Source organism: Syngnathus acus, chromosome 15 (assembly GCF_901709675.1).
Source record: "Syngnathus acus chromosome 15, fSynAcu1.2, whole genome shotgun sequence".
NCBI lineage: Eukaryota > Metazoa > Chordata > Actinopteri > Syngnathiformes > Syngnathidae > Syngnathus > Syngnathus acus.
In genome coordinates, this window is record NC_051100.1 from 695,379 (window position 1) to 722,099 (window position 26,721).

Below are 26,721 nucleotides of genomic sequence, written 5' to 3' on the forward strand. Positions count from 1 at the left end.
CTTGACTTCACAGAGCTGTGTGTGTCATTTTGATTTTCCTCACATAACAATTGTGGGGGGGAAACGTGGTTTAGCGGTTAGCACATTTGTCTCACACTACCTTCTACTTCCTCTCACATTGTGTTTTAAAAGCATCCATGTAAGAATAAGCACCCAAAGTCAACTGAGATGAGAGTCCTACTGATCTGAAGTCACAAAATGATCACCCAACTGCAGTCCTGTGCCGTTTTAGAATAAATAGCATCATTATTGCAGATTGGGTTTGCATGTTTGTTAACGCCTCCCTTACTTTGTCATTTAGCAGCTGATAATTGTAATAGTTTGAATCTGCATACAGTATATTGCATACAGGAGAGGTGAAATCGTTTTTGCAAATAAAAGAGCCCGTTGAACAATGTTCAAGAAGATTCAAATCTGCAAAATGCAAAGGGAAGTTTGCAATCATTTTTGTTGTTTGAATTCATTGACTGTCCTTTAAAAATATCAGAAGGGATTTGTATGGATTAAGGACTCTTGTTACGTGGGATTGGAATGTCAATTAAAGGTAAAGCCGACGGGACTCTCCAAACAAGACTCGTGCGTGGACAGGTTGCGACTTGATATGACAGGAATGTTAACAGCCTCACTCAGCAAACTGTCCACGATTGCGCCACAGTATTGTGATGACTGCACACACCACGTCACACAACCAAAAATTCGAGTCTGCCTGAAACCGTTCTTTATACTACTAGTGCGTTCTAGTAAGAAACGAAAAGAAGACTCTCAAGTGCCAAGTCAACCCATGGCAGGGTCGCCACCTGCTGGTAAATATTCTATCAGTCAACGTTCATCTTCACACTTTTCTGAAGTCCGATGTTTCTTATGGTTGCGCTGGGCGACTTGCAATCTTCAGGAAAGTCATCTTTTGCATTCCTTCTTACCCCTATGTGGAAATCTATCCCAAAATGCTGCAATGGCTTCTCATTAAACTTTGCTACAGACGTCAAAGATTTTTGGAGTCACTTATCATTGGGTCAAATGGAATTATGACACAATGGGCCATTGGCACAAAATGATTGCCACTTGAACATTGAGGTCATAATCAATAGCATATCCCCATCAAATAAGTTGCCTTTCAAATTTCACTTAGGAGTGACTCTTTTAAAAGCATCGAATGAAATCGCATGATTCCATGATGGATGTGAAATGAGAAGTCAATAAACAGTTTGTCCATCTGTTCTTTATTTAACAGTATCGCTTGCAATAACAATGTTTTGAAAAGTGACGACAACAATTTGCACTTTTGTCATTTGTTTAGCAGGGCACATCAAATGGACGTTGGGCTTGACACCTGCACTTGTCCAAACTTTCTCGTCTCGCAATGATGCCGTGATGCGTGTTTGAACTTGGTAATGTCGAGGATCATCCTGAAGCATCCTTCTTTTTCTTCTTCTTCTTCTTCTTCTTCTCTTTTTTCTTTTTCTTTTTGTGTGACTTTACTTTGGATCCATCTTCTTGGTCATCGCTGCTGCCGTGGCTTTCATCGTTTCCCTTTGCGTGTTTTCGATGACCGTCTTTCGACTTTCCATTGGATGCTCCTCCCTGCTTAACTATGTCCCAATCCTTGTTGGGCTCCTCCTTAACTTTTGGAGGGTCGGCACAAACCGTTATGAGCATCTTCTCCTCCCTCATCTTCTTGAGCAAACTACTTTGGCGCCTATGATGATCATCCTCCTCTTTGATTCGATGGTAATAATTTCCGTGTTTCCTGTTGTCTCCTCTCTCGTCGTCTTTGTAACTGTGTTTTAGGTGCGACGATGTCGGATGGTGTTTGCTGCTGCTGCTGCTGCTACAGCTTGAGTGTCCTTTAGTCTCTTCTGTACGTTTACTTACCAGTGTTTTCTACCAAAAAAATAAAAATAAACATTGACTATCGATAGAATACAACACTCTCCCAAGAAATCAAAACATGATGGCAATCCACAAAAAGGGTGTGGGGAATTTGGTGTACAATGGAGATTGATGTATTCGGCTCCCAATGGTCAGAGCCTAAATTAGTTTGGCACTTCACTCACTAAAGAGATGATCCCATGGCATTAAATGTACACACACCCACCCCTTAATGAACGGACCGAAGATGAGAGAGACCATATCAACGTTTTGTATCGAAAAGGAAGTACTCACACGGCCACTGTTGCGATTACAATGGATGGCTGCGTGGCTTTCAGCTTGACTTAAATCTTGGATGAACTCCTCACATATCTGGCAGTAAAACCCCAACACTGGGATGAGGAAATTGAATCCTGCAAGAAAGAAAGAAAAAAATAATAATGAGTGCCTGAATGCATGTATTCATGAGCAATTTATATAGATTGCTTTACCGTCCTGTTTGAGCAATTCTCCCACTTCTTTCATCAAACTTTCCATTTGAGTCGTTTTTGCTCGTTTGGCTTTGTTTCTTTCACTTTCATCACCTGGCTACAAAATATAAAGGACAAGTTCAAGCAAGATGAAAAAGGGCTGAGCTAGTTGACTCGGGCGGGCAGAATGGCATTCGGAACAGTTAGTTGACAGCGAGCGCTGATATCCTACCAGACGAAATTCTTTACCTTGTGTTTATCATATGATGTCCCAACTGGGTGACTTTTGTCCCGCTTCTCCTTGGTTGCTTAAAGAAGCAAAACCAAAATGTAAGGAGTCGACACGCAACAATTGTTATTGACCAATAAAAGCATAGTAGGGTAAGTATATCAGACAGCAGTTTTGCTCCAGCATCATGTCCAGGTGACACAAAAGCTTATCCTTGATCACTGGAGAGAGAAAAAAGATCCAAAAACAAATCTTGCATTCAATTTGATCGGACTCAATAGGTAGACAGCACAGCGTAAGATGCTCATCAAAATCTATATGCTGCATCAAACATTGTGTATATTTACGCAACCAAGGGTCTCTACATTTGAATTGTTCCCCTCAAATCCTTTCAGGGACTTTCATTTGGCAGATGTGCAGGTTATTTGTCACATTAAAGAGCGGCAAAAGTTGAATTATCGTCTGTACGTGACAAAAAAAGACATCACTCAGGTTAAAAGGAAGCAGCATCCTTGCAAGCTTGACTTCCAATTTCATGCCATTCTTGGAAGTGAATCGGAAAATCCAATCATCTGAAGAGTTGAAAGAATCTCCTCTCTTACCTTCCATGAGTGATTGCAGGGACTCCAAAGCGTTCCGCGTATTGGGGCCTTGACATGATTTCAATCCCAAGGCCGCTGGTGGCTGAGGGCCTGATTTGCTATTGTTTGTTTGGCCCAAAGCGCTCAAGATCTTTTGGATTTTCCCGCACTCGTCTGGATGAGCAAAGACTCGGCTCGATGACGAGAGATTGGACTGATCGCAGTCACGCTGTTGAGTGTTGGGATCCCATCTGGTCATTTCATCGCCTGTTTTTTCTTTGACTGACTCTCCAGGCGCGAGTGTTGCAGGTGTTCCATAGCATGGATTTTGTCGCGCGGCTTTTTCGTCGCCGTATAAGAACAACTCTTCATCTTCGAAGTGATCAGCTTTGGAAGCCGTCTGCCATTTGGGCTGAAGCCAGGAAAAGTCATTGCCAACTCTGTCATGAGGCAGGAGCACGCTGTCACTTTCCAGCGACAAAGTCGAAAGCGCGCCAGGTGGCTCGGCGCCCGGAGCTCGTTGGCTTTGATTGGAGGCCTGGAGAGAGAAAAGCATTGTTTGTGGACATTTAAGATTCATTTACTGACTACGCAAGACACGGACGGATCTACCTGAATAGTTCGGATTGCCTCTTTGAGAGAGGGCAGCTGATTTTCCATTGCTTTGTTGGTCATGACCAACTTAAGTCCCTCGAACAAACGAGCACTACTACTACAACTAGCGGCGGTGTCGTTGCCCATGTGGCCGGGACTCCTTTGCCGCTTTTTGCTTTTAGCACGGCTGCCGTCAGGACTGCTACTCGGTGACGATGACCACCTAGGCCTGCTTTTTCTGGTTTGGCTTCGACTCCGAGCTCGACTTTTGCTTCTCGCTCGACTCTTGCTCTTGCTCCTGGCTCGACTCTTGCTCCTCGCTCGACTCTTGCTCTTGCTCCTGGCTCGACTCTTGCTCCTGGCTCGACTCTTGCTCCTAGCTCGACTCTTTTCACGAACGCGACTTTTGCTCCTGGCTCTACTCCTACTTCGGGCACGGCTTTTAGCTCGAGATCTTCCGCGGCTGCGCTCAGGACTCCTGCTCGGACTTTGACTCCGCTTTTGGAAAGCCTGGTCCGACTTGACGGCCTCCTTCAGGATACTGGCTGACTTCAATGCGTCAGCCAGGTTGTATTCCATGTTCCCTCTGAGATAATCTGGGAAAGGTTTATTTGCAGCTATGCATCTCAGGAACTCCTCTCCAGCACTGTCACTAAAAAAGGGATATCAATCAACACCTAGAAGTGGAAAAGGGTCCAGCCCTACGAGTAACACGACATACCTGTTGTCTGGTGTAAGCTTGACAGATGTTGGATTCCATCGGGAACCTGAAAGATGCGGTGGTGGTGGTGGCGCAGGAGAGGCAAGCTGCTGGCTGCCTCCCACAGTTATCACTGTACTGCGGTCTATGGAGAACGAGCTACAGTGGGGCTGAGAGTATGAAGAATTCATGTGAATATTACTTTGCATGAAAGAATTGTGGCATCGATGGCGCATATGCATACTATTTCACGTTCCAAGCAACAACATTTAATTTTTTCCCTTTACACAGTGGTACCTTTATTTTTGAGTGTCCCAACTTGGCCAATCGCAGCGTACAAATATAGGCAGGCGTTTGTCAGTAGGACAAGTTAGAAAAGGCTAAAGGCTACGTTTTTAGCATGTACCGTATTCTATTCTATTTCTTCTTGATTCACTCTTTTCCACACGAAACTATACTTACTTTGACATGCTGTGACAGATCATCTGCCCTGGCATGTCCCAGGAATTCGGAGCCAAAATATCTTGACGTTATTCTCTAAAAACCGAATGTGTATGTCCACTTATTGAGCCCTTCACCGAACATGACTTTGTTGATACTCGTAACTAGCTTCTTCTTCAAGTATGGCGTTATACCAAACTTGATGACGTAGATGCCGAACCCAATTCTACAATACAATAGAATCTAAAATGATTTTTTTTCTCTCTCTCTCAAATATGCCGCACGGTGAAATGTGGAGGTACTTGAGGACTTCATTTTAACTGCTAAAATGGTGCTTTACAAGTCCTAGCTACCCTCGCCCCCTTCAAGCATGAGCTTGTCGTGTACGTACATTCATAAAATAAGGTCCTGGAGGTCTTGGAAGAAATTGCCTTCCAATCGGCGCCGAAGACGAAAATTGTCCGGACGGTCGAGGAGGTAAGTTTCCGGGAGAAGGCCCACAAGGAGCGCCGACATTGAAGCGAGATCGTGGAACACCGAAAGAAGGCGGACCGCACGGATGTTGACCGGGCCGGTACATTATTTATGTTTTGATGAAGCAATCAAGACAAGTAGGATAGATTCAACTGCACAAAATGAGCAACCAGCAAGGCCATCGATTCCGTTGCGGTAAAGGCATTGAGCAAATGAATGCGTCAAACCCAAACATATTCTTCTTCTGCTCAAAACCAGATCGCATACAGCAAGACTACCCCCTACTGAACAGGAGCGTTATTGCAATTTATTTCCCAATTTGATTTGTCCAGCTCAAACGTCAACGGGAATTGATTTGTCATATGATAATATCATATGCTGAGAGCTAAAATCAAGTGCAGAGACACTTGAAAAACATACTTTCAAAAATGACCTTACCAGATTACAGTAAAACAGCGGCACAATTTCCAGGACATTTTAAACTACCATAGGTAAAGGATTGAGTCAATGCACTCAATATAAATAATACAAGATTCAAATAAAAGAGGCCAGGCAACAGTTCAATTTTTCTTCTTTACTTTGTTTGGCAATGTATTTCCAAATTTAGTAGGATTGTATGTGGATGACAGCAGCATGGTGAAGAGCAGCAGGACAGGGATAACCAAATATGGAGCATATATTGCAACGAGCGTCCAACGTTCCTGCCATGTTTGGGGGGCCCAGGGGCTTTCAATAGTGTACTGATGAAAAATGATGTGGGAGAGAATCGGGATCAATGTGGTGGCGACGTGGGTGGAATAAATAATGGCAGGAGTCCTGATCCAGTGACAGCTTCCTAGAAGACAGGAAACAGTTGGGATCAAACTAATAAACTTTCTTGACGCGTGCAGTTCACCATGGATTTCAGTCGAGCGGAATACTCAAATTATAACAACTATTCAAACACTCTAGTCAAATAAATGTGCTTTTACGCACACGTTTCTTTCACAATATCGAAGATTGCTTTTTGGACTCGTAACGCACTCACGCTCGTTTTTTGGTTTTGGTTTCACCATTCAAGTAGGAGTGGACGTTTTGATGAACTTACCTTTGTAAAACGCATATGCTGCAATCGGAAAGAAAGGTATTTGCAGCAAACCCTCACAGACGATGAAAGATTGGAACCACTCTGGCGGCTGAAGGAGCATTGGGTCTTTGAACTCCTTTGAATACCACTGGAATAGGTCTCGCAGCTAGGGGAATGGATGACATTCCGAATATTATACGGACGAATGTGTCGAATAAAAAGCCATGCGACGTTACTTGCACCTTCATTTATCAGGCGATACTTACAGCTTGGGGATACAAATATCCTGGTAGAACTGTTTGCAAGTCAATCAATAACGTGATCGGAATGTGCGATGTAAAATAGAAGACAAAGATTGTTTCTAATAAACGAATGCCCTTCATTTTTGAGAAGCAAATCAAAGCACTAGAACAACACGTTAAGTGATTACAGACCGATTGAACGTTCCGAGTCTCAAAGCAATGCAGCGAAGGTGTCTTCTGTTCATGTACTAGTCGTCAGTTCAGTTTGGAACATGAGAAAGGGGCGGGCGGGCGGCCGGGATGGGTAGGCGGCCTTTTCTCCGGTTGGCCCATCTTCGGTTCGGCCGGTCCGGTGGTCCGATGGGCAGGCCGGGGCTTCCGGCCACGAAACAAACAAACAAAAGAAGAAAATAAAAACTAATTGGCCGCGGAGGTTGAACCACCCACGGCAACTTTGTCGGCCACTATACAGACTGAAGACGCCACGCCGCAGGGAAATGAAAGCATTCGAGTTCGCTTGTCGATTCACACCGGCTGCGGTGCGCTTCCGAAAGCATTCCGCTCCGCATCGTTTCAATGTTCTCTGGATTTCATGAAGTTGATGGAATTACTGTATACAAACAAGACAGGAAGTCAGGTGTCGGCATGCGAAGTAGCTCCGACATATTTCAAAATAAAAGCGTTCTGCAACTTCGCCCCGCCCCCCCCCACATCAAAACACACAAAATTACATTGTTGTGGGGAGATAGCTAGCTAAATAAATGAACATGAGTCAGACAATTAAAGAGATAAAAAATTATCTTGAAATTAATTAAAGTCAACTTAAATCACAGAAACACAAAATGATTACCCTACAAGAGCTAAAACAAAAGTGTTTACTGTCAGGACCCAAGCTGAAGGCGCAAAGAACAAACTTTGACTTCTGTCACTGCTCTCTTCCTCTATCTTGTCTGTTTGATTCAACTTTCTACACAGAGGATGTTGAGCGTGACATCCAAAAGGAGAAGTCGGACTGCTACAAGCACGCTGTTGTGCTCTACATGGTCCAAGGCTCTGTTGGACACGCCCGGCGGCAGCGTGTCGGTCGGGGACGCTGCATGGCCGATGATGAAGAGTCTCTCTCTCTCTCTCTCTCTCTCTCTCTCTCTCTCTCCATTAACGTGACAGTCTGAGGTCCAAATCAGGGGAGGGGGTGGCTGGCTCAGGAGTGAGGTTGCTCAGGTTGGTCAAAGTGAGGTTGTCGGGACCGGGCGAAGAGTCCGGAGGGCCCGAGGCGCTGCGATGGGCCAAGCGGCGGTAAACAAAATGGAAGGGGGGAGCTTGCGGGCGGCTGTTGAGCTCCGCCTTGATCCTCTGAGGATGGGTGTCTGCTGCCAGCTGCTGGCTGTTGCCCTCCATCAGCAGGAACAAGCCATAGCCGGCAGGGTCAGACACTTTGAACTTGATGGCGCACAGCTCACACACTTCCTCCACGGTGGCGTAGGGGCGGACTGGGAGGGTCTTAGCGGTGCAGCCGCTATCCAGCTCCTGCAGCGCCACCCGCAGGTAATTCTAGGAGAGAGACGAATGAAGGAAAAATGAAGACATTTTCAGCCATCTTCACACATCGTGCTTTTCCATCAGTCATACACTAACTTTGAAGTACGATAAGTGTTGTCAATAACGACGATTGTCATAATTGCGGCCTTATTGTAATTGTATTGATCATTGTCATCAATGTGCGTCAGGATGCGCTCCTAATATCCCGAGCTTGTCGGCCTTACTTGGAAGTCATCGAAGGATGGCGCCGAGTGCAGAGTGGTGCGTCGCTGGTGCCACTGGTGCAGCGTGTTCCTCGTCTTGGAGCTCAGCACCCTGGCGGCTTGCTCCTCTTGGAAGTTCCGGATCAATGACATTGCTCCGTATGCGCTCGTCAAATAATAGCCACCTGCGACAACGGGACAAGACGATGACACAGCACCGCAAATGTTAGTCTGCCACCAATCAAATGGTGAGGAGCTGCTTCGATTTAAAGAAACACCTTCTCCATGAAGCAGCGAGGGATCCAATAGCTCCATCATGTAAAGTATCTCATTGTCCAGCTGCGGCATGTCACATTGTGCCAACACGTAGGTCAGCATCGGCAGGAAATCATCTGCACCGTACAGACGGCCTGAGACACACACACACAGATCTATTTTCAACTCATGGTAACCATGGACTTTTTTTTTTTAGACATCGAATGTAGCAAGAGTCGGCTATAAATATTAAATTGTGCAACTTCCAGTTTCACTAGACACAGTGTTTTTCCTTTATGTCACTGTTTTTTGGAGCTTAAGATCAGGGGATGCTTTGAGAATAATTGTCAATTTTTGTCTATGTGAAGCCCGTTGAGACTGCTTGTGATTTAGGGCTATACAAATCAACTTGACTTGACTTGACTGTGTCCTAGGGCTGAATGATTCATCAAATTCCAAACGACATTGCAATGCAGTAGAAATGTTTCCAAATCGGTGGCTTTATCAATTCAAATGTTATTGGAAGAAATACTCGTGTTTACATTACACTTGTGTGGTCGAATTTTGGCAAGTTGTCATAGTGGATGCTTAAAAGACTGCGTTGATCAAGTGTTTTTTTTTTTATATGAATGATTTGTTTCCCTTTATTTTTGACCTTTCTTTAAGCATTGGCCGAGCAAAACATGGCTGTATTTTGAGAAATGTCAAAAGGATCGGTGGGTCAGTGGAGACAGAGGTACTTGGTTGGATACAGTGGGAGGGAGCGTCAATGTGTATGGTCAAGTTGCGCTACCTGAATTGTCTTCCATAATGGTGTAGATGAGTTTGCAAACCCTCAGCAGCATGGTGACCTTCTTTTCCGGAGAGTACAGCTTGCACATGGTGTGAAACCTGCACTTGATCTTCTCTATAGCGACGGGATCTGGCGGCACCGTGTCCTCCACGCCCATTTCCTGCGGCTGGCGAGCTTTGGCCAGAGACATGTTGTCCCTCAGCTCCTGCCATTCCCCGCTGCGCACTTGAAACTCCTGCAGTGCTGCACTAATCATGGCTTTGAGAGGCTTCAGAACACACTTGTGCATGGCTTTCTCTAAGACATGGTCTGAAATGAGAAGGAAACAAATGGAGGTCACATTTCATCATTAGTGCTGGCAGTAGAATTCACCACTTCACTTTTTTTCCCTGTGGAATCTAAAAAACGGCGGAGACCTGCTATTCATGAAATGGCCACACGATGGCGCCAAACCGTGTCTAATAGGAAAGTCCTACATTGTATGCGAGAGATTGTTGCCAAGAAACAGTGCTGAATTGACTTTGACAAGCTTTCTAAGTAAGAGAGGAACACATTTTAGCCTACTGTATGTTGTTGCCGCAAGAAGTTAAGGAAATGCACACAATTCAGCTGCATTTTCCTCATCTTCGAGATGATATCAAAACATCAACACCATTTGTTTTAGGGAAGATCATGAGTTATTAAAAGGCCCGTTTATAGCACATACGTAACTGTTCAAACAGGCAATTCTAAATGACTTTGGGTTGTTCAGGAGACTGACACAATACCATGGACCTGTGGAGTTTGCATGGATCAGAGCGTTCAGAAGGGTCTTATTATTATTTTTACCTGCATTGTTATCAATGTTTTGTGTAGTATGCAAATACATTTATTTGGTCCAAAAATTCTTTGTTTCAAAAAAACTCCACAAGAGATGCAGAAATCCCGAGCACTTTTACAGTTGTGCATATTTTACCAAGGACTACTTGAAGCTGAGAACATCCACTGTGTTGTGTGTTGGGGGAGGAACAATTGTAGGGAAGAGAAAAGTGCGTACGAGAAGCGGAAATGTGCCAGTATGACTTTTTTTTTTTCTTTTTGCATCTCAGCTCGTGCCGTCTGACGAACACATGCCATGATATCATCCAGACAGGATGGAAAGCAAACCGCAGCACTGCTGAATAAGGAGGAACGCGTGTGTGTGTGTGTTTGCATTTGTGCTGCTGACTCTTCTCTCCAGAATAAGGTCAAGTCAGTTGTTTTATTTTCTGCCTCAGCATAGGATGATTCTTACACAGCACTATTGATCATCGAATCATATAAATCCCACTCATGCATGAATCATTCATGTTTAATTCCTTGCGTTGCTGCCTCAGCTCAACTGCAACTAAAGAGCTGGAAATAGACTGCGGAAGTCTTGCTCAAGTGCAAAGAGCACATTCTCACTTTCCCGTTCAAGTACAAAGTGAATAACAGCTTCCATCCAGTATGTAGCGAGCGGTTTGTATATCCAGACCTTCCTTGCCTGCTCTTTATGTGTTTGTTAGCATTCTTCAAAGACTGAGTAGTTTTCATTGACTGAAGTGGTTCGCTGCCTGTCCAATGAATACGGAATGCTTTTACTTTCAAATCTATCATGTATTATGTATTGATGTCTGTAAGCAAGCATCACAGCGTTGTGTTGGAGCCAGCCCACTCCCACCACAGTGTTTGGGAATCCAAAATAGCCTGGACGAGCGAGAGAGAGAGAGAGAGAGAGAGAGAGAGAGAGGCGTTTCTGGAATCTGTCACTCGTCTCCTGATACAGAGATTGCTTCCTTCCTGCTAAAGTGACACAATCTCAACATAGCTTTTCTACCTGCCCTCCCTCGCTCGCTCGGGTCAAACAAAACAATTCACGTTGAAGGGAACAGAGTGGCTGTCTTCCTAAGCAAGTATGTTTTATCAGACACATTTAGACTGCCGACCAAGGACCAACACCGCTGGGACAGCTCGAGTGACCATGAACTTGTTTGGCGGGCACAACGTTCCACCCCAGCGTCTCTATTGTTCTCTAATTGTAGGACGCGACCTACGTCTTAAGACTTGATTGCTCTAAGGGTATGGCGCTGTTCCATGCAGAAGTAGAAATTCATCCAAAAAGAGGTTTTCATTCCTATTGTACTGCAGAGCCTAGACAGACAATAGGACACCTGCAATACAAGCAATAGCCATTTGAAATCATAAATTAGCAGCAGTTTAAAAAAGGCACCAGAATTGCGCTTTCAGAGTAAATTCATTGGTCGGTGCGCAGAGTAGAAAACAAGGGGGTCCATTCTTCGAAGCGCACCCTCCCTCCGATTTCAGCACGCTATTCATCCCCAGAGGTCCCTGGAAAACTCAAATCAAAAACAAGCAAAACAAACCTCTTCAGTGCATAACCACGCAATTGTCTTTTGTTCCCATTGCCGTTGTGATAAGGTCACACATTCACTTGAATTAGTCAAGCAAAAACAGCAAGTGTATGGTAAATAAAGCTGGGACAGCATCTGGAATAGCAGTTAGGAAAAGAAAGAGTCACGAAGAAAAAATGCCAAGTGAGAGTCAGCAAAGTCCAGACTGCAAAATAGACAGGACAGGAGGGAGGGAGGGAGGGAGCCAGGGGCCTTGCTTCCAATGCTCTCTTTGATTTCGGAGTAGGATTGCAAGCCTTGGCAGAGCGCATCTTGGGATTCAGCTGGGCTTCGACTGAAGCCTCAACACAACCAAATAGTTAGTGTGCAACAACAGCGCCACTCATTGCAGATTACAAATTGGTTCTTCATAATGCCAAGCAGCCTTCGTTCGGCCCAAGGTAAAAAGTCATCCTTTTGTTACTTTCCAAAAGGTCTAACATTCTTTCGCCGGGTGTGTGTTCGAGCCAGTGAGAAAGGGCACGCAAGAGAGAGAGAGAGAAAGAGAGAGATGAGAAAGCAAGCCAAAGTATCGAGACCCCAAATAAGATGAACACGGGCAACCTGTCTGGCCGTGCAGTTGAGACGATGGATACGTCACAAACGCATTTCTTCTTTCAGTTCTTACTGGCTGACTTGTGAAAAGAAAAAGAAGCAACAACATGCTTGCACATGAGACACACCGACTAAACTCCCACCTCCTTGACAATGAGGTCTTTATGCTCCTACGGTTGGAATGGTGCGACCGCCGGCATACCAGAAGATTAGAAAGTCAAGCAGCGAGATGACATTTTCACTCAAATGTTACATCTATAGGCAATTCAATGTGAAGATTAGCATCATTGATGTTGCAGGTTGATGTTGCCAACTTGAGCTTAGTGGCAGAACTCCTCCTCGGAGCATTATTCTGCCAGACAATACACTGGCCCCCATTCAGAGCCTTTTTGTTTTCTTCCATCATATACAAAATAAATCCTAGTCCAAATCATCCATGAGCGCGATTCTCCAACTTACCTATTTGGTCTTCAGGTATGAGGCTCTCTATGGGCAAACCAAGTTCGGAGCTTTGTCGCAGGTAACTCTTCATTTGTGTGATGAACTGACGCAGCGTTTGAAGGAGTTCCAGTCCAGAGGCAAAGCTTTGCCAGGTCGGGGTGCCTGCCCCTTCCCCATGTAGCTCAGGTAGTCCTGCACCAGGGAGCCAAAGTAGGAGGCTTTGTCTTTGGACAATTCCACCACCCTGCGAATGGCTCTCTTCTCTGGTGTCAACAGGGAGCTAAAAACGCCACTCATCTTGCGCAGATGACCTCGCAGCGCTTTCTGGAGGACTAAAGCGCTGGCACTCGGCCGCCGCCGCCTCGTCCTGTGCCCGGGCGGCATCATGGTCAGGTCCTGGTCTTGGTCCTGGTCGCTTTCCAGGCCGACGCCGTAGTCGGGCTCCTCTTCGTCTTCGTCCTCCTCCTCCTCGTCGTCGTCGTCGTCCTCCGTGCTACAATACAGAAGATGGGACGAGGGCAGCGAAAGGGGGAGGTGGGTGTTGAAATCGGCCACCGTAGGTGGACTCGGGTCATGGAGGGGAGGAAGGAAGAAAGGCGACGACTGAGAGAAGAAATCCAGGGAGTCTGAAGAATCCGTGGAAAGGCTCACGTCACTGAGACGCTGGCTCACCCCATTCTGGCATTCCTCTCCTGCTTGTTCTCCAGCGCTTCCGCGCACCACCACTTGTTGGCTTACGGTCATTGTGTCCGCAAGACCGCTGCGGGGCTGCGTACAAGCTTTGCCGCTGCTCTGCTGAGATCGTTTGGCCTTCAGAAGCGCCTTTTCAATCGTTTGCTCCTCTAGCGCCAGGTGACACTGGGCATCCTCCAGCGAGGAAGACGGGGAGGATTTGGCCCTTCGAGGCGACGAGGATAGAGACGCGAAAGAGATGGGGAAAGAAGGTCTCGGGATGGAGACAGGGGAGCTGATGCTGAGTCTCTTGGGAGGGGACGACGAGGGGCTGATACTAAGTGAAGAACCCAGACGGGATAAGAGGCTACTGCTGCGCTCCTTGTCTTCCGCCTTCTCCTTGGGGACATTGATCCAGGCAATTTTCTCTGGCATACTGCGCTGCCGGACGGGAGGGGCCCACTGTGGCGGGGGTGGACGACTCGGCGGAGACCGTGACGTAGTGTCTTCAGCGCTTTGCTTTTTTTCAGCTTGTACTTGCGTGTCGCTACCAAGGCTAAACGGCTTCTTTTCATCGGACTGTTGGTCGTCACTGAAATTGGAGTCGCAACTCGCAGGCCTGTCGTCGCCGCTTTTTTCTGGGCTGTGATTTTGACTCGGACCAGAGGAATTTAATTCGGGACTGTGCTCGCTCTCTGGATTATGAACCTTAATGAAAAGTGGGTTGATGAAGCAGAGCGCCCCATTAGACTGGCAACACTCGAGCTCCGAAGGGGTGCGAGTTTCCAGTCGAGGGCGGCTCGGGGCGGCTGCAACGGAGAGTGCTTGCTGGCCGGCTGGAGGTCCTCTGTCAGGAGCTGTGGCTCCAAAGAAAATGGAGGAGGAGGAGGAGGAACCCTTCCTCTTCTGACACCATTCACTGTCCCAGAAACCTGTAGAATGACAAATGACAAGTTTGATGAAATGTTATGCTAGCGGGGCGATGACATCTCAAGACCACGTATTTTGGAAAAGAATTCTGTCATGACAAAGAAAAGCAACCTGTGACTAGTCAATCCACTTTTAGTCATGTATTGACCATTGTGGGAGTCGTTGGCATTAGACGTCAAACGGCAGTATACACAAATCACCAGAACGCTATACGTCGCCTGAACTCCAAGAGTTGATGACATCTGTGGCAATAAACTCACGCCATCATTTAGCTCTTCTCCACATGCACGCACAAGCCAGATGAAGTTAATTAAAGCAAAGAGTGATTTTCAAGGCCGTGAGAGAGCGTCCGTCAGGTGTGGTGCGGTGCGGTGCGGTGAGGCGCCTGGAGGTTTTTCCGCCCAAAAGGTGTGCCGTGGATAAAACAAATAAACAAAAAGGTTGGCAAACACTGCTGCTCCACAATACATGTAAAGACCTGAAGGAGCAACTAACTCACTTAAGATGCAAATAGAGACGACGCATTTATTATGTACTATGTGGAGAAACTAGGAAGGCAAAGTGGCAAAAAAGCTCAGGAAAACATTCGGCCTCAGCTATTCACACAAGAATCTTTCCACATTTGCATCATTTCATCTTTGGAAACAAAATGTGACTTTTTTTTTTTATCTTCTCACTGCGTTTCTAACACGTCTGCTACATGCCGAGGAGGACTGACTCAAACTTCTCCTCTCGGTGAGTCAACACAAGCACTTCAGCTTTAAATATAGCCCGGAACCACAGCTGCTTCTTATTTCTTTTTTTACAAGCAAAAAAATATCATTTTCAAAGCTATGTCACGCACCGATAACTTTCTCAAGTCCCGCCTGTGGCAGGCAGTCAAAGGAGAAATATAAAGAGTGATACAGCACGGGTACCAGACACAGAGTAACTCCTTCCGACCAGAAAAAAAATCAACGACAACAATACTCACTGTGATCCCAAAACGTGACGACAAACAATGAGAGTTTTGTTTGGGACCAAGCCCAAAATGTCAGGACCCTTGAATGCGGCTGTCTTCAAGTCCACTCCGACTCAATATTTGTTAGGATGTTGATGTGTTTCTGGGAGGGCTGTTAGCAAGCAGAGTATGTCCAGCTCTCTCTCTCTCTCTCTCTCTCTCTCTCTCTCTCTCTCTCTCTCTCTCTCTCTCTCTCTCTCTCTCTCTCTCTCTCTCTCTCTCTCTCTCTCTCTCTCTCTCTCTCTCTCTCTCTCTCTCTCTCTCTCTCTCTCTCTCTCTCTCTCTCTCTCTCTCTCTCTCTCTCTCTCTCTCTCTCCTCTCTCTCTCTCTCTCTCTCTCTCTCTCTCTCTCTCTCTCTCTCTCTCTCTCTCTCTCTCTCTCTCTCTCTCTCTCTCTCTCTCTCTCTCTCTCTCTCTCTCTCTCTCTCTCTCTCTCTCTCTCTCTCTCTCTCTCAATGACGCATGGCCAACCCCCGTTTGCCCTCCCACTCTACACTTGTTTACAATCCAGTCTTCTTTACAACATGTTTTGATTGAACTTGTTCATATTTCTGTTGCCCAATAGCTCTTTCTTGGAAAATGCAATTTCTCAGTACAGAAGATTTAGTGTTCTAATAAAAGGATTTGGATCAAAAGGGGGATTTGCACAAAATATCCTTTCAGTAATCTATTTGCTTTGTGTATTTGTACATTGCTTTGTTTAGTTGTATTGCAAACACGTTTCAGCATATTTTCTTCCACAATCTACACGCCATGGTCTTCTTATCAAAATGTTTATTGTATGGTTGAATTTGGCAAATGATGCAATCTTGTCAGAATGGCGTCGTTCCATTCACTGTCTGTGCTGACTAAAGAGTCAAATGGCACTGAGAAGAAAAGGCCAGTGACATTCAACATGGTTCTTTTTCTCAATCAAAGGAGTCGGATGGGGGATTAGGCTTGAATGTGTGCTCTACTTTTGTTTACACAATTGCACGAAAGGCAAACGGAGCCTCAGAAGACAACAGACGGAAGCTGGCTGGCTGGCTGGCTGGCTGGCTCTCATGCACAATAGAGCTCAAACTGCTTTCGATTAAAAAGTACAGTAGTAAAAAGCTCAATGAAGTTAGGGTGGGATGACGTTTCACACTGGACACCCAGTTGTGACTCAATACCCTGTTGAACTAAACTCATCTGAGCTGGCAAGACTTTTGTCCCTCAGACTGAGTCATTTAGTGCTGGAATTCTCATCAAATTTGTGTTAGCACGTGTGTGTGTGTGTGTGTGCTCACTCGCTCTATGGAAATAAGAATCCTATGTGTGGTCTAACTGTGCGCACACCAAAAAATAGGCACATTAAATGAGGTCAACGGGCATGAATGACATTGTGTGCTAGGCCAGTTTAGTAACGTCATAGTTCTCTTAGCAGTGGGCCACTTTTGAATTGCTTAACAACCTGTTCTCTATCAGCCACCAAATGCGCTCGGAGCGTGTAAAAGTATGCTGGAACAGCCAGCAAAATTCCCAAACATGCTTGCAGGAGGCTTGAACCTGCACGCCAATCAACATGCGTCACTGTTTAACGCCCATACAAAGACAGAGCCCTACGGGTAAGACAAAAAAGGATTCTCCAAAAGAACATTGAATACCATCGGTACCTGCTCCAAGTTTGGCAATCTGAGCAAGCTCAGCAGAGGTTTTGGCTGAAGCGATGGCTTCTGGGAGCTTCAAGGTGAAGGGAAGCACATCCCTGAGAAAAAGCAACAAAAGCAGAATGAAATGGAGCAAAACTACAAAAGAAGAATCAGGTTGAAGCAGGAGGGACTAAAAGCGTACGAGTCGCTCTTCTTAGCGTGGTCACAAAAACAAAAAGAGCAACACTGCGAAGAAGGAATTTACCTGCTGATGCAGCAGAAAGCCACAAGCCGAAACAGGTCCGCAAAACTCAGGCCGGATCCTTCCAAAGAAAAAGCTGGAGAACAATGAAGGAAGGAAGGAATCCATTCATTGCAGGGCATGATCAAGCGTTCATCTTTTGATGCTATCTACCTTCCAGAGATATTTGTCACAACAAGTAAGGTCAAGTTGAAACGATTGCGCATGATTCAATGAGACGCAGCCAATGTGCTTGGAAATCAATCAGCGCCATTGCCAGGGCAACAGGAAGATAGAAAGTGTTGAAACCTACTGTACTGGCTCTCTTTGACAACAAAGTCTTTGACAGGAAGTGGAGAGTGCTTGTCCATGCGTAAAGATAGGACCTTTTTCTGCAAGCTCGAAGACTTCCTCACCACAAATGTCTACGGGCCAGGGGAAGAAACATTCAATCAGAAAACCTTCAAATCAAACGGACACACACTTTGATTTCAGAGGCGTGATAGGGGTATTCTTTTTTCTTCTTCTTTTCATCCTACTGCAATGGTAGTAATAAGCTGTTTCCTTACTCCAGGCGCTCGGTCCTGTAGGATATGTACGGCGTCCTGATGGCTTAGATCAAGTTGGAGCCACACACAATGCGTATTGATTAATCTGTCCAAAACACTGAGTCGCCGATGGAGGGAATCGTAGGCCGAGTCCCTGACTCCGGTCGCCGTGTCAGAACAAGGGGATGCTTGTAGGAAGAGACCCCCGACTTCTTCGCTCAGCCTGAAAAGCAAGCAAGATTGAAAGGAAGAGTGCCGCCATGGGGATGAGCAAGCAGGAAGTTTCACAGGAAACAAGGGAACATGCGCGCGGACGTATCCTATTTGCTTGTCCAGTTGAAGTCTACGTGTGTATTACGACACCAAAAAGGTGGTGTTTCCAAACAAAAATCCCTTACTCAATACACCCACAGGTAAAAGACATCATTACTATGTCATGACTTTTGTCATTATTTTAGTGCCCGTGTGCAGGGCAACTTCTTTCTTTCTTTCTTTCTTTCTTTCTTTCTTTCTTTCTTTCTGTAAGAGAGGTAAGCCAACAATGAAGCCCTAAATGAGTGTTTTTATGATGATGATTCTTGGGGGAAAAAAGAGGTACGTCAACATCTGGTGATCGTCTACTTCTCCAGAGCAACAGACAAGAAAAACTCAATTGTGCTCTCTGCTGTCTGTATTGTGCTAGTGCGCTCTATTAGATCAACAAACAGTACGTACGTGCGTACGTCGATAGAGGTTAGCTCACCCGTGCATTGAATCCGTCTTGTGCTCTTCTATTGGCTCAGGCTTTTTCCCCATCTCCTTTTTCAAAGTGCCAATTTCCAAAGCAAAGGATTCAATCAACTACAAAAGAAATGCAAATACTTTATTTCCTTTCCCAGTTGGAGCTGACAATGAACATTTTCTGTGCTGTACTGATGTCATCATTTCTTTCATTTCCCTCTTGTGCAGTCTCTCTGTCTTACCGATCATCAACATGAGTCACAAAAAGATAAGCTCAGCAGTGGGAAATCCCAAATCTAAAAGCCAGAACTACACAAGGTGAGCATTCGAAAAGCCCACTTGGACAGTGGACACAATTCTGAATTTCACAGTAGTGCAATGTAAACCTTTGTTTTTGTTTTTTTATCAATTTGCTACATACATTGCGTTCAGATAGACTTGCTTTAAGTCTTACACAAATAAATAAATACACTTCATATATTCCACTTTTTCTTTTTTCTAAATAGCGGTCTGTTATACAGTTGTACAGTTTGATAATTCTTGGTGTTCTCCAAGGTTTACCGAGAGGCCAGATCTGGATTTGCTGAAAAATATATTTAAACAACAACAACAGTAAAACTCCAGAAAAACCTTTGAATGGAGCGACACACTGAAGTCAATATTTCCTGTTTTCTACAGGAAAAACAGGCAAGAAGCTAGCTAGACTCCAACTCACTTCCCTTTTGAAAAACCGTAGTGATGCTTTGACATGTACGTACCTTGAAAAAACTGCTTTTCCTCTCCCGTTTGGAGGGCTGCTGGATGTTATGACTGGACATCTTGGACAGCTCCCTGGAAAGGCAAATTCAAGCAGAACAATTATCATCATTAAAGCGACGGAAATGAGGTACAGTATTTGTAGGCGACACGCTGAACTGATTTCCAAGGCACAGACAGACAAAGTCAAACATTTCCACTCACATTCACACCACTTAACCTACCATGCATGTGTTAGGAATGCAGAACCGACACCTCTTGTCAAAACAAAAGCACGTGTTGACCATTTTGGGAGTTCCATCCATCCATCCGTCCGTCCGTCCGTCAGTCCGTCCGCCTGCCCGTCCGTCCGTCCGTCCGTCCATCCGTCCATCCATCCATCCATCCATCCATCCATCCATCCATCCCGCTTGACCCCACGGGGGGTCGCGGCCGTGCTGGAGCCTATCCCAGCTATCATCGGGCACCCTGAACTTTTTGCAGCATTTTGGGAGTTCAGGTGCCCAAATGTGTCTTTCCATTTGTATGAGCCATACGTGAGTCAGTGTCCAGGCCGGAAAACCAGGAAGTCCAAGGAATATAAAACACTTTGCCAGCACGTGTTCATTTATATTGTCACAGTAAAGTTTCTTGTCAGATTAATGGAATGCCATCAAGATATGACTGAGTGGCAGAAATCAGCCAAAGATTGATTTATCTGAAGCCGAATGAATGAACAACCTCAAAGCAGCAAATCACACACATGCACAGAAACACAGCATTACTGACAACAGAGAAAAATCCTCAGTCCCACCCACTCTATTTAAACACACACACTCATTACAAAGGTAGCTATCAAAGCATCATTCCCACTGCACATGACACCTCAAGCCACTCTTTTGCTAAAGTGCTTGAACTCCTTGTGGTCAGGCAGACCACCGCCTCCATGGAATCACTGGTCAAACTACCATTTACCATACCATAGAATAGAATAGATCTTTATTTGTCATTGTCTCATGTACAACGAAATTTAAAAAGTGCCAACCGATCCGCGCATGCGATAAAAAATAAATAGAATAAAAAGATAAAAAAAACAAGCTAAAAACCCACAGAAGAACATACACAGACATAATCATTTACGTTTAGCTGCATTCAATGTGACTGCATACCATACTTGACATCCAAGAAAAACTCGGAACCACGACGACCTGACGAAGATATGGCCAATCTAAGCCTAGGTCTTGACAGATAAGGTACTGATTCCCCTCCAAAGCACTGCATTACAATTTGAACATCCTTGAGTACTGTTTATCAATTTGACATTGGTGCAAGCATCACCAAATTAACTTCCCAGCAATGCTACACATGTGCAAGTTATTGTATTACAGTCAATACCTGACTTGTGACTTGCATAGTACATCACTGTAGTGTTTTGTTGGTCTTCAACAGTAAGAAGTAAGCATATTAGCAGATTTGAGACTTAGGTTAAAAAATACCTTTGGCTGTGAATGGAAGAAAGAATCATACAGCCTTAAGTTGAGACCGAGCACAAGTGGCAACTTTAAACAGCTATGTAATTACCTTGCAAACAATACATTACACACTGCTCTGTGAGTTGGAAACGTTCTGGGGGGGGGGGGGGGGGGGGGGGGGGGGGTCATTACAGTACTTAGTACAATACGAAAAGAAAAGAAAAAAACACTGCAGGGCAGATTTGGGTTTTGGGGTTAGGGTTATATGAAAGATCACACACCTCAGTTGGGAAAGACTTAAGGGGATTTATTTCCACGACAACGTCATTTGTCATTAGTTTAAACAATAAGACAATACTAATCAAATTGATTGAGATTTGAATGTTTGATGGCACAATACAAACGAGCGCATTTGAGATCGAGCATTTGGTCGTTCATCGACGGAAGCCGTTGAAACAGGTGTTGAGCAGCAAGCCAGCCAGCCAGCCAGCCAGTCCGCCCGCCCGTCCCTCAGGATTCTTTGCACGTAATTCAATAAACGCGTCACAACAGCCACTACGACGATCTCAAGAAACAACGACCGGCCGGCCGGCCAAGCGCGGAACGATCACTTCCGAATGTCCACACAAAGAAGTCGCAAAGTTGAAACGATACTTACTCTGCGATGGCAAAATGGTCCGAAGAACCCCCCCACTCCTATGATAAGATCTTTAAGGGTCCATAGCGTAGTCACGTCACCAAACTGTTAATTTAATTCTCTCATTATATTCTCGAAGCAAATAAACTAGATTACGACACACAACACCGGCGCCTTCTTTCCATTATATAGCACTCGGTCGGTTGGTCGGTCAGTTCCTCTCCCGACTTGGCTGAGTTTCCCTCTTTGTGGAACTTTTGGCTACGTTTCGACGCACGGTAAGACTTCCGCTTACACCATTTCACAATAAAACAAACACCGGCGTGACATGCCCGAAAATTGAGAAATGATTTCGGCACGGATGATTTCAATTAAAATTATGATGACAGGGACGACAGTTAGGAACGATCACGTCTTGGTCAGCCCTTTAAAATAGATAAAATAATTAAAAATAGTAATGATAATAACAATAAGGTACTTTCTATGCTGTGCTTGAAAGGTGGAAACAAGGATGGCAGTTTCGTTTTTTGCCATTTGAAACAGATGAAAAAAAAAATCCCCTTGTAGAAAATACAGCTGACGTCAGCCCAAACCTCATGTCACAATTTGGTGATTTTTTTATTTCATCAGGCATTTAGACAAACAGTGGGATTTTTTTTATTATTATGATTATTTTATTGCACATTCATGCATTTGTAGGCTCACAATCCAAGGGCAACACAATTTGAACTATTTATAAAAAATGATATTTGTTGTTACTAATTGACAAAATGAACCCTGGCCATAAAAAGAACATTTCAAGTAAGCGTGCGAATCTTTAGAGCCCTTTGTGAAATACCAAGCGATTGCAGACAACCTATTTTTTTCCTGATGGAGAGCAGTGAAGCTTTATGATTGAGTCACTTGATTTCAAATTGAGCAAACAAGTGTTACGGACAAACCTTTTTTAAAGAATTGTCATTGTGGAGGGAGATGACAAAAAAAAAGCCAGTACAGTTCATATGTAAACATTGCTGCAAACATTTACTCTATGTATAAGTCTACCGTGCGCATCATTTAGTGTTGATCAGACTGCTGAAATGTCAGCTCGGTAAGGCCTTCCTTCTCAAGTTGTTTGCGGACTGTGCTGTAATGTCCCACACGGCTGACTATCTTCAACTATTGTAGTGGCGGCTTTGATTAAAACCAGCTTGGTTGTAGTTCTGGCCACCATGTTGAAAAAACTGTTCAAAGTGTCCTCCTTGATTAACATTGTGGCCTCCTCTCCCTCCCCAGCCTCCTCCTCGGCCTCCTCTCCCCCTGCCTCCTCTGCCGCCGCCTCCTCCTCCTCCTCCTCCTCCTCTCTCTTGATGCCAGTTTCCATTCTGGTGGTAATTGTCATTATAGCCTGAATGGTGGCCAGACTCCTGGGGGCCTCCGTGGTTGCTCCCGCCTCCTCTATAAGGACCTCTGGTTCCGCCGCCGCCACCACCACCACCACCACCCTGATGAGTGGCCAAATCTTGATACTGGCCCTTGTTGTAACTACCTCTCCCTCCTCCACCCCCCTCACCCCATCCTCCTTGCACTCTTCCGCCTCTGCCACCCCTGCCTCCTCTTTCACCTCCGCCCCTCTCATAGCCCCCCCGACTGCCTTGGGAATAATGATCGTAAGCGCCCCTGCTTCCGCCATACTGTCCACTAGCTTGGGGGGCATCCTGCCGCTTTTGCCATGAAGGCATTTCTGGAGGGGGCGGTTCAATTTCACAGGGACGCCCTCCTCTGTCTGGCACTCGACCCATTACAACCTAGGGGGTGAAACAAACAAACGTGAAATGGCATGTTCAACATTGACCTCAAAGTTCTTCTCCCATTATGACAAAAAAACCCAACAACATTTAGGCATTTCTTTGCTTCAAGCTTTTCTCCTTCAACAAGTGCGAAGAGACAATTTAGGGAACGCCTACAAGGCTGAACAAATTTGAAACTAACTTGGCTTCCTTTTTTTTTACGATTAAACCGATTGACTCACCTTATTAATGGCACATGCAGTCTTCTCTCTCGACTTCCCACTGCTTGTGCGAAGGATTTTTGAAAAGTCTTGTCGGGCTGCAAGAAGGTGCGCTACAGACACTTTGCTTTGGGTACCCAGGGCAGAACGTAGCGGCTGATAAACTTTAGCCAAATTCCCAGCATGCGACTGTCGTGGGGGGGGATACATTCACAAAAGGAAAATTAGAGCAACCACAGCATGCGTTTCTTCTTAAACAAGGGGCTGCATACCTTACCTTTGCTCTTTCTGACCAACCAAAAGACTGCACCGTCACATCCAGACGTTTTAACAACATCTTCCTTCTCACTTCATACTCATTTACAAGTGCTTGATTGATGGCTTCGATTTTTTCCTGTCAAAGGGAATAAAAGGCATGAGCTTAATTTCAGGGGACAGAATTCCCCCCCCCCCCCAAAAGAATCCTTTACCATGTGCACGGGTCCAAAAGCATTCTTCAACAAAGGGTCTCCTATATGATTGGCTGGCACTCTACTTGCGGCTTCTTTCAGCTACCACACATGAGGTCAGATAACAAGCAGTGTGAGAAAACACAGTAAATAGCAAAGGTTTTTTGCGCCATTCACGTGACTCCATTGAAAAAAAGATCGAAAATGTTTAGAGAGGTAAAATAGAAAGAAACAACCAAGATCATACGATTGCAAAAGTGAATTTGGTTTACCTTAGGTACTGTAACCTTTATCGCTGGTCTATTTGAACAATTGGGCAAACTGACCTTTTTCTCAATGCCACTAAAAAACTGGAACATAGCAATGTTGGCTGGAGGCTTGGACATTCCCAGTGCCATGCAGATGCCTTTTAGTTCCTGGAAGGCAGGGCTACCACACTCCTGGGCTTTCTTCTGGGGTCTGTTGACCAGGATCATCCTCGAAGCCTCCAGCTCGGATACCAGAAAGGCTGAGAGGAAAATGACACTTTGTCATTCTCACATCTTGCTTGCTCAAAATACGAGTGAATAAATGCTGGATCCCAGTTGTCCGCTTCAACGAGGGCTATACGAGCAACCGGCAAATCTACATACATCAGATATTGCGCAGGTCGCATCGTTCACTGCACGAGCAGACGTGACAACTTGCGGCTAGTCCATCACAATGCATTCATGCAATTTCTTCCCCCCCCCCCCTCATATCAGACTTGAAGCTGTCAATGCTGAAACCATACAGAGCAGCAGCAGGCAGTCATTGGTGTTGAGAAGCCTTTGGTTGACAGCTCCACTCGTGAGGACGGAGTAAGGGCAAGCGAGTTCTGCCAACAGCCCGCTCATCTCCAGCTGGAAGCCCTCTGCCTCACTTGGACCTGCAGGAATGGGGATGGATTCAAACCAAAACATTCACAGCATTTACTGTTGCTATTTAGGAATATGCATCTTACAGTCGGTTGCATGGACATTCTCCTCCAGTTTACTGTAAAGTTTGAGCTCTGACACAATCCAAGCACAGAGCTTGGTAAACTCCGGTGAAGCAGCCCCACCAGTCACAGCTGACTCCAGAGCTCCGTCCTCCAACAGTGGGCCTTGATACCTTCAGTGACATTCAAATTCTGTTAAAGTCACAACACTATATTTTCTTCAGCAGCCCAGCCCAGCCCAGCGCGGCGCGGCCATTTATTCATGATATAATGTGTAGTTGAATGGAGAGCGTCCAAACCAAAAGCCGCTGCCAAATTTGAGCAACATTTAGGAATGAGCCAATACATGGCGGCCGACGACTTTCTATCGAGGCGAGGCGAGGGTGGGCTTAAAAAGGAGCTGCACTTGTCGTGATTACAGCAGCAACAATTTACACTCGTGCACTTTCGCTTCTAGAGACAAGTGTTGTTGACATTTCTTTGAGACAGTTGTTGCGAGCGACATTATAATGGCAATCAGTAGAGGTGGATGAAATGGACTCTCTGACTAATGTTAACTTCAACACCGGCTCAGCTGTTTCTTTAGCTAAAGCAGACCACGTCGCCACATTCGTAGTCACGCGTAACCACTGAAATTGCGACAGTGCATTGTTCAATAAAATTATTAAGATTCTTTTGCATTTTCACTTACCCCAAATCCTCGAGAGAAACGCTAATATCATTCTCCATTGCGTACGATCAAAATTCACAAGATGTCATACGCTTAAATAGAGCAGCTGAATTGACTGGCGATTGACTTCTTCGTTGCTTTTATTTTCTGCTCATCAACGTGTGAAATGGGCGCAATAATGCCCTCTAGCGGCAGGATTCTGTCAAGCCAGACCACCACTAAAATAGTTCCATGTCCTTTCTCATGTGAAATGTCGTCATACCTCCAATAAGAATAAGTGACTGAAAAAGAAAAAGGATTTTTTTTTTTTTTAAATATCCATCAAAATGAATGTATTTAACTGCAGGAGTTTTTCACGAACAGCTTTTTGACCTGTAATATTCTCTATTGTGTCATTGTTTGGTTTGCACTCTAGATCTTTTTTTTATTATTGGTGGGCATTAAGTGCTTATTTTGCACAAATACAGTAGTTCGAGACGGAAATGATTTTTTGCTCGCTTATGTTCTACATGAACAGGTTACATTTGATTTTAGAGCTGACATTTATTTCGGTGAAATAGGACTTAGTCGTTCGATACAAGGAATACTAATTCTACACATAGGTTGTCTTGAGCAAATACATATTTATTGATGCTCTGGTAGCAAAATGAGCTCTAAAATTACATTTGAAACATCTAAACACAAAGTAAACCATCCAGTTAGAAAGTTCCTAGATTCAGAAGCGATAACACTTGCACATGTACAGTAATGTATTCCGCAAATAGCTCTCGTCTCCTCTCCAATCCCACTCGAAGCAAGCAAGAGCATGCTGTTTGAAATAAATCCAGTGCTGGGAATTCAGTGGAATTCCATCCAAATATACGTACATTAAGATCATGAACTATAAATCATTTATTATATTGAACATGAATCTCCATGCGAGTAAACAAGTAGCTTGAGAGGTCTTACACACATCTAAACAAAGGAGTAGTACAAGGCCAGCCTACATTCTATGAAAATATATATTCGACAAATATACACGTGGAAACAAAAAATAGATACATTTACACCTATTATATACATATAATACATCTGAAATATAGTATTATCTATATGGGTATCACACATTTCAGAATATCCAAGACAAATTTTGACCATTGTTTTGGTTGATTTAGAACACATGGGATCGTAGACTGTTTTGGTTCTCGGCATATATTGTAAATAGCAGCAGAGGATCATTTCAAA

At 44.9% G+C, this 26,721-nt stretch overlaps 4 protein-coding genes across 5 annotated transcripts; all 4 read right to left on the reverse strand.

Annotated features, from left to right (window-relative positions):
- Positions 1 to 1,201: 1,201 nt before the first annotated feature.
- si:ch211-195b21.5 lies at positions 1,202 to 5,617 on the reverse strand. 2 transcript variants are annotated; one of them, XM_037272509.1, is made up of 8 exons: positions 5,276 to 5,617; positions 4,465 to 4,613; positions 3,762 to 4,395; positions 3,171 to 3,687; positions 2,589 to 2,647; positions 2,361 to 2,457; positions 2,176 to 2,282; positions 1,202 to 1,881 (listed from the first exon to the last, which is right to left on the reverse strand). In XM_037272509.1, the coding sequence occupies exons 1-8, from the start codon at positions 5,462 to 5,464 to the stop codon at positions 1,402 to 1,404; spliced, it is 2,232 nt and encodes a 743-aa protein (XP_037128404.1). In that variant the 5' UTR covers positions 5,465 to 5,617; the 3' UTR covers positions 1,202 to 1,401. The 2 variants fall into 2 exon arrangements, with proteins under 2 accessions (XP_037128404.1, XP_037128402.1); XM_037272507.1 differs by having other exon boundaries at positions 2,164 to 2,282.
- A 295-nt stretch (positions 5,618 to 5,912) lies between these two features.
- Positions 5,913 to 6,949, reverse strand: tmem97 (transmembrane protein 97). The gene is made up of 3 exons (XM_037272513.1): positions 6,691 to 6,949; positions 6,446 to 6,590; positions 5,913 to 6,193 (listed from the first exon to the last, which is right to left on the reverse strand). Exons 1-3 carry the CDS (start codon positions 6,805 to 6,807, stop codon positions 5,919 to 5,921), a joined length of 537 nt encoding a protein of 178 aa, XP_037128408.1. The 5' UTR covers positions 6,808 to 6,949; the 3' UTR covers positions 5,913 to 5,918.
- Positions 6,950 to 6,996: 47 nt separating this feature from the next.
- Positions 6,997 to 21,685, reverse strand: LOC119135140 (ras and Rab interactor 2-like). The gene is given in 13 exon segments (XM_037272506.1): positions 6,997 to 8,217; positions 8,430 to 8,593; positions 8,687 to 8,818; positions 9,457 to 9,765; positions 12,882 to 13,037; positions 13,040 to 14,467; positions 17,102 to 17,193; positions 17,343 to 17,415; positions 17,632 to 17,743; positions 17,888 to 18,089; positions 18,609 to 18,706; positions 19,345 to 19,417; positions 21,452 to 21,685. Coding segments are annotated over 12 exon segments (3,222 nt in total). The 5' UTR covers positions 19,405 to 19,417; positions 21,452 to 21,685; the 3' UTR covers positions 6,997 to 7,821.
- Positions 21,686 to 22,029: 344 nt separating this feature from the next.
- fam98a (family with sequence similarity 98 member A) lies at positions 22,030 to 25,654 on the reverse strand. The gene is made up of 8 exons (XM_037272512.1): positions 25,519 to 25,654; positions 24,852 to 25,000; positions 24,642 to 24,776; positions 24,196 to 24,377; positions 23,891 to 23,971; positions 23,698 to 23,814; positions 23,442 to 23,609; positions 22,030 to 23,217 (listed from the first exon to the last, which is right to left on the reverse strand). The coding sequence occupies exons 1-8, from the start codon at positions 25,554 to 25,556 to the stop codon at positions 22,585 to 22,587; spliced, it is 1,503 nt and encodes a 500-aa protein (XP_037128407.1). The 5' UTR covers positions 25,557 to 25,654; the 3' UTR covers positions 22,030 to 22,584.
- Between the last annotated feature and the right edge of the window lie 1,067 nt (positions 25,655 to 26,721).

Coding starts and splice junctions, on each gene's coding strand:
- si:ch211-195b21.5 (XM_037272507.1), bottom strand. CDS start 5,464: ATGTACCGGCCCGGTCAACATCCGTGCGGTCCGCCTTCTTTCGGTGTT. Junction 4,396..4,464: donor AAGCTTACACCAGACAACAG/GTATGTCGTGTT, acceptor TCCCTTTTTTAG/TGACAGTGCTGGAGAGGAGT. Junction 2,458..2,588: donor CATCATATGATAAACACAAG/GTAAAGAATTTC, acceptor TATATTTTGTAG/CCAGGTGATGAAAGTGAAAG.
- tmem97 (XM_037272513.1), bottom strand. CDS start 6,807: ATGAAGGGCATTCGTTTATTAGAAACAATCTTTGTCTTCTATTTTACA. Junction 6,591..6,690: donor GATATTTGTATCCCCAAGCT/GTAAGTATCGCC, acceptor CCATTCCCCTAG/CTGCGAGACCTATTCCAGTG. Junction 6,194..6,445: donor AGCATATGCGTTTTACAAAG/GTAAGTTCATCA, acceptor CCTGTCTTCTAG/GAAGCTGTCACTGGATCAGG.
- fam98a (XM_037272512.1), bottom strand. CDS start 25,556: ATGGAGAATGATATTAGCGTTTCTCTCGAGGATTTGGG. Junction 24,777..24,851: donor GAATGTCCATGCAACCGACT/GTAAGATGCATA, acceptor CCATTCCTGCAG/GTCCAAGTGAGGCAGAGGGC. Junction 23,218..23,441: donor CTGCATGTGCCATTAATAAG/GTGAGTCAATCG, acceptor TTCACCCCCTAG/GTTGTAATGGGTCGAGTGCC.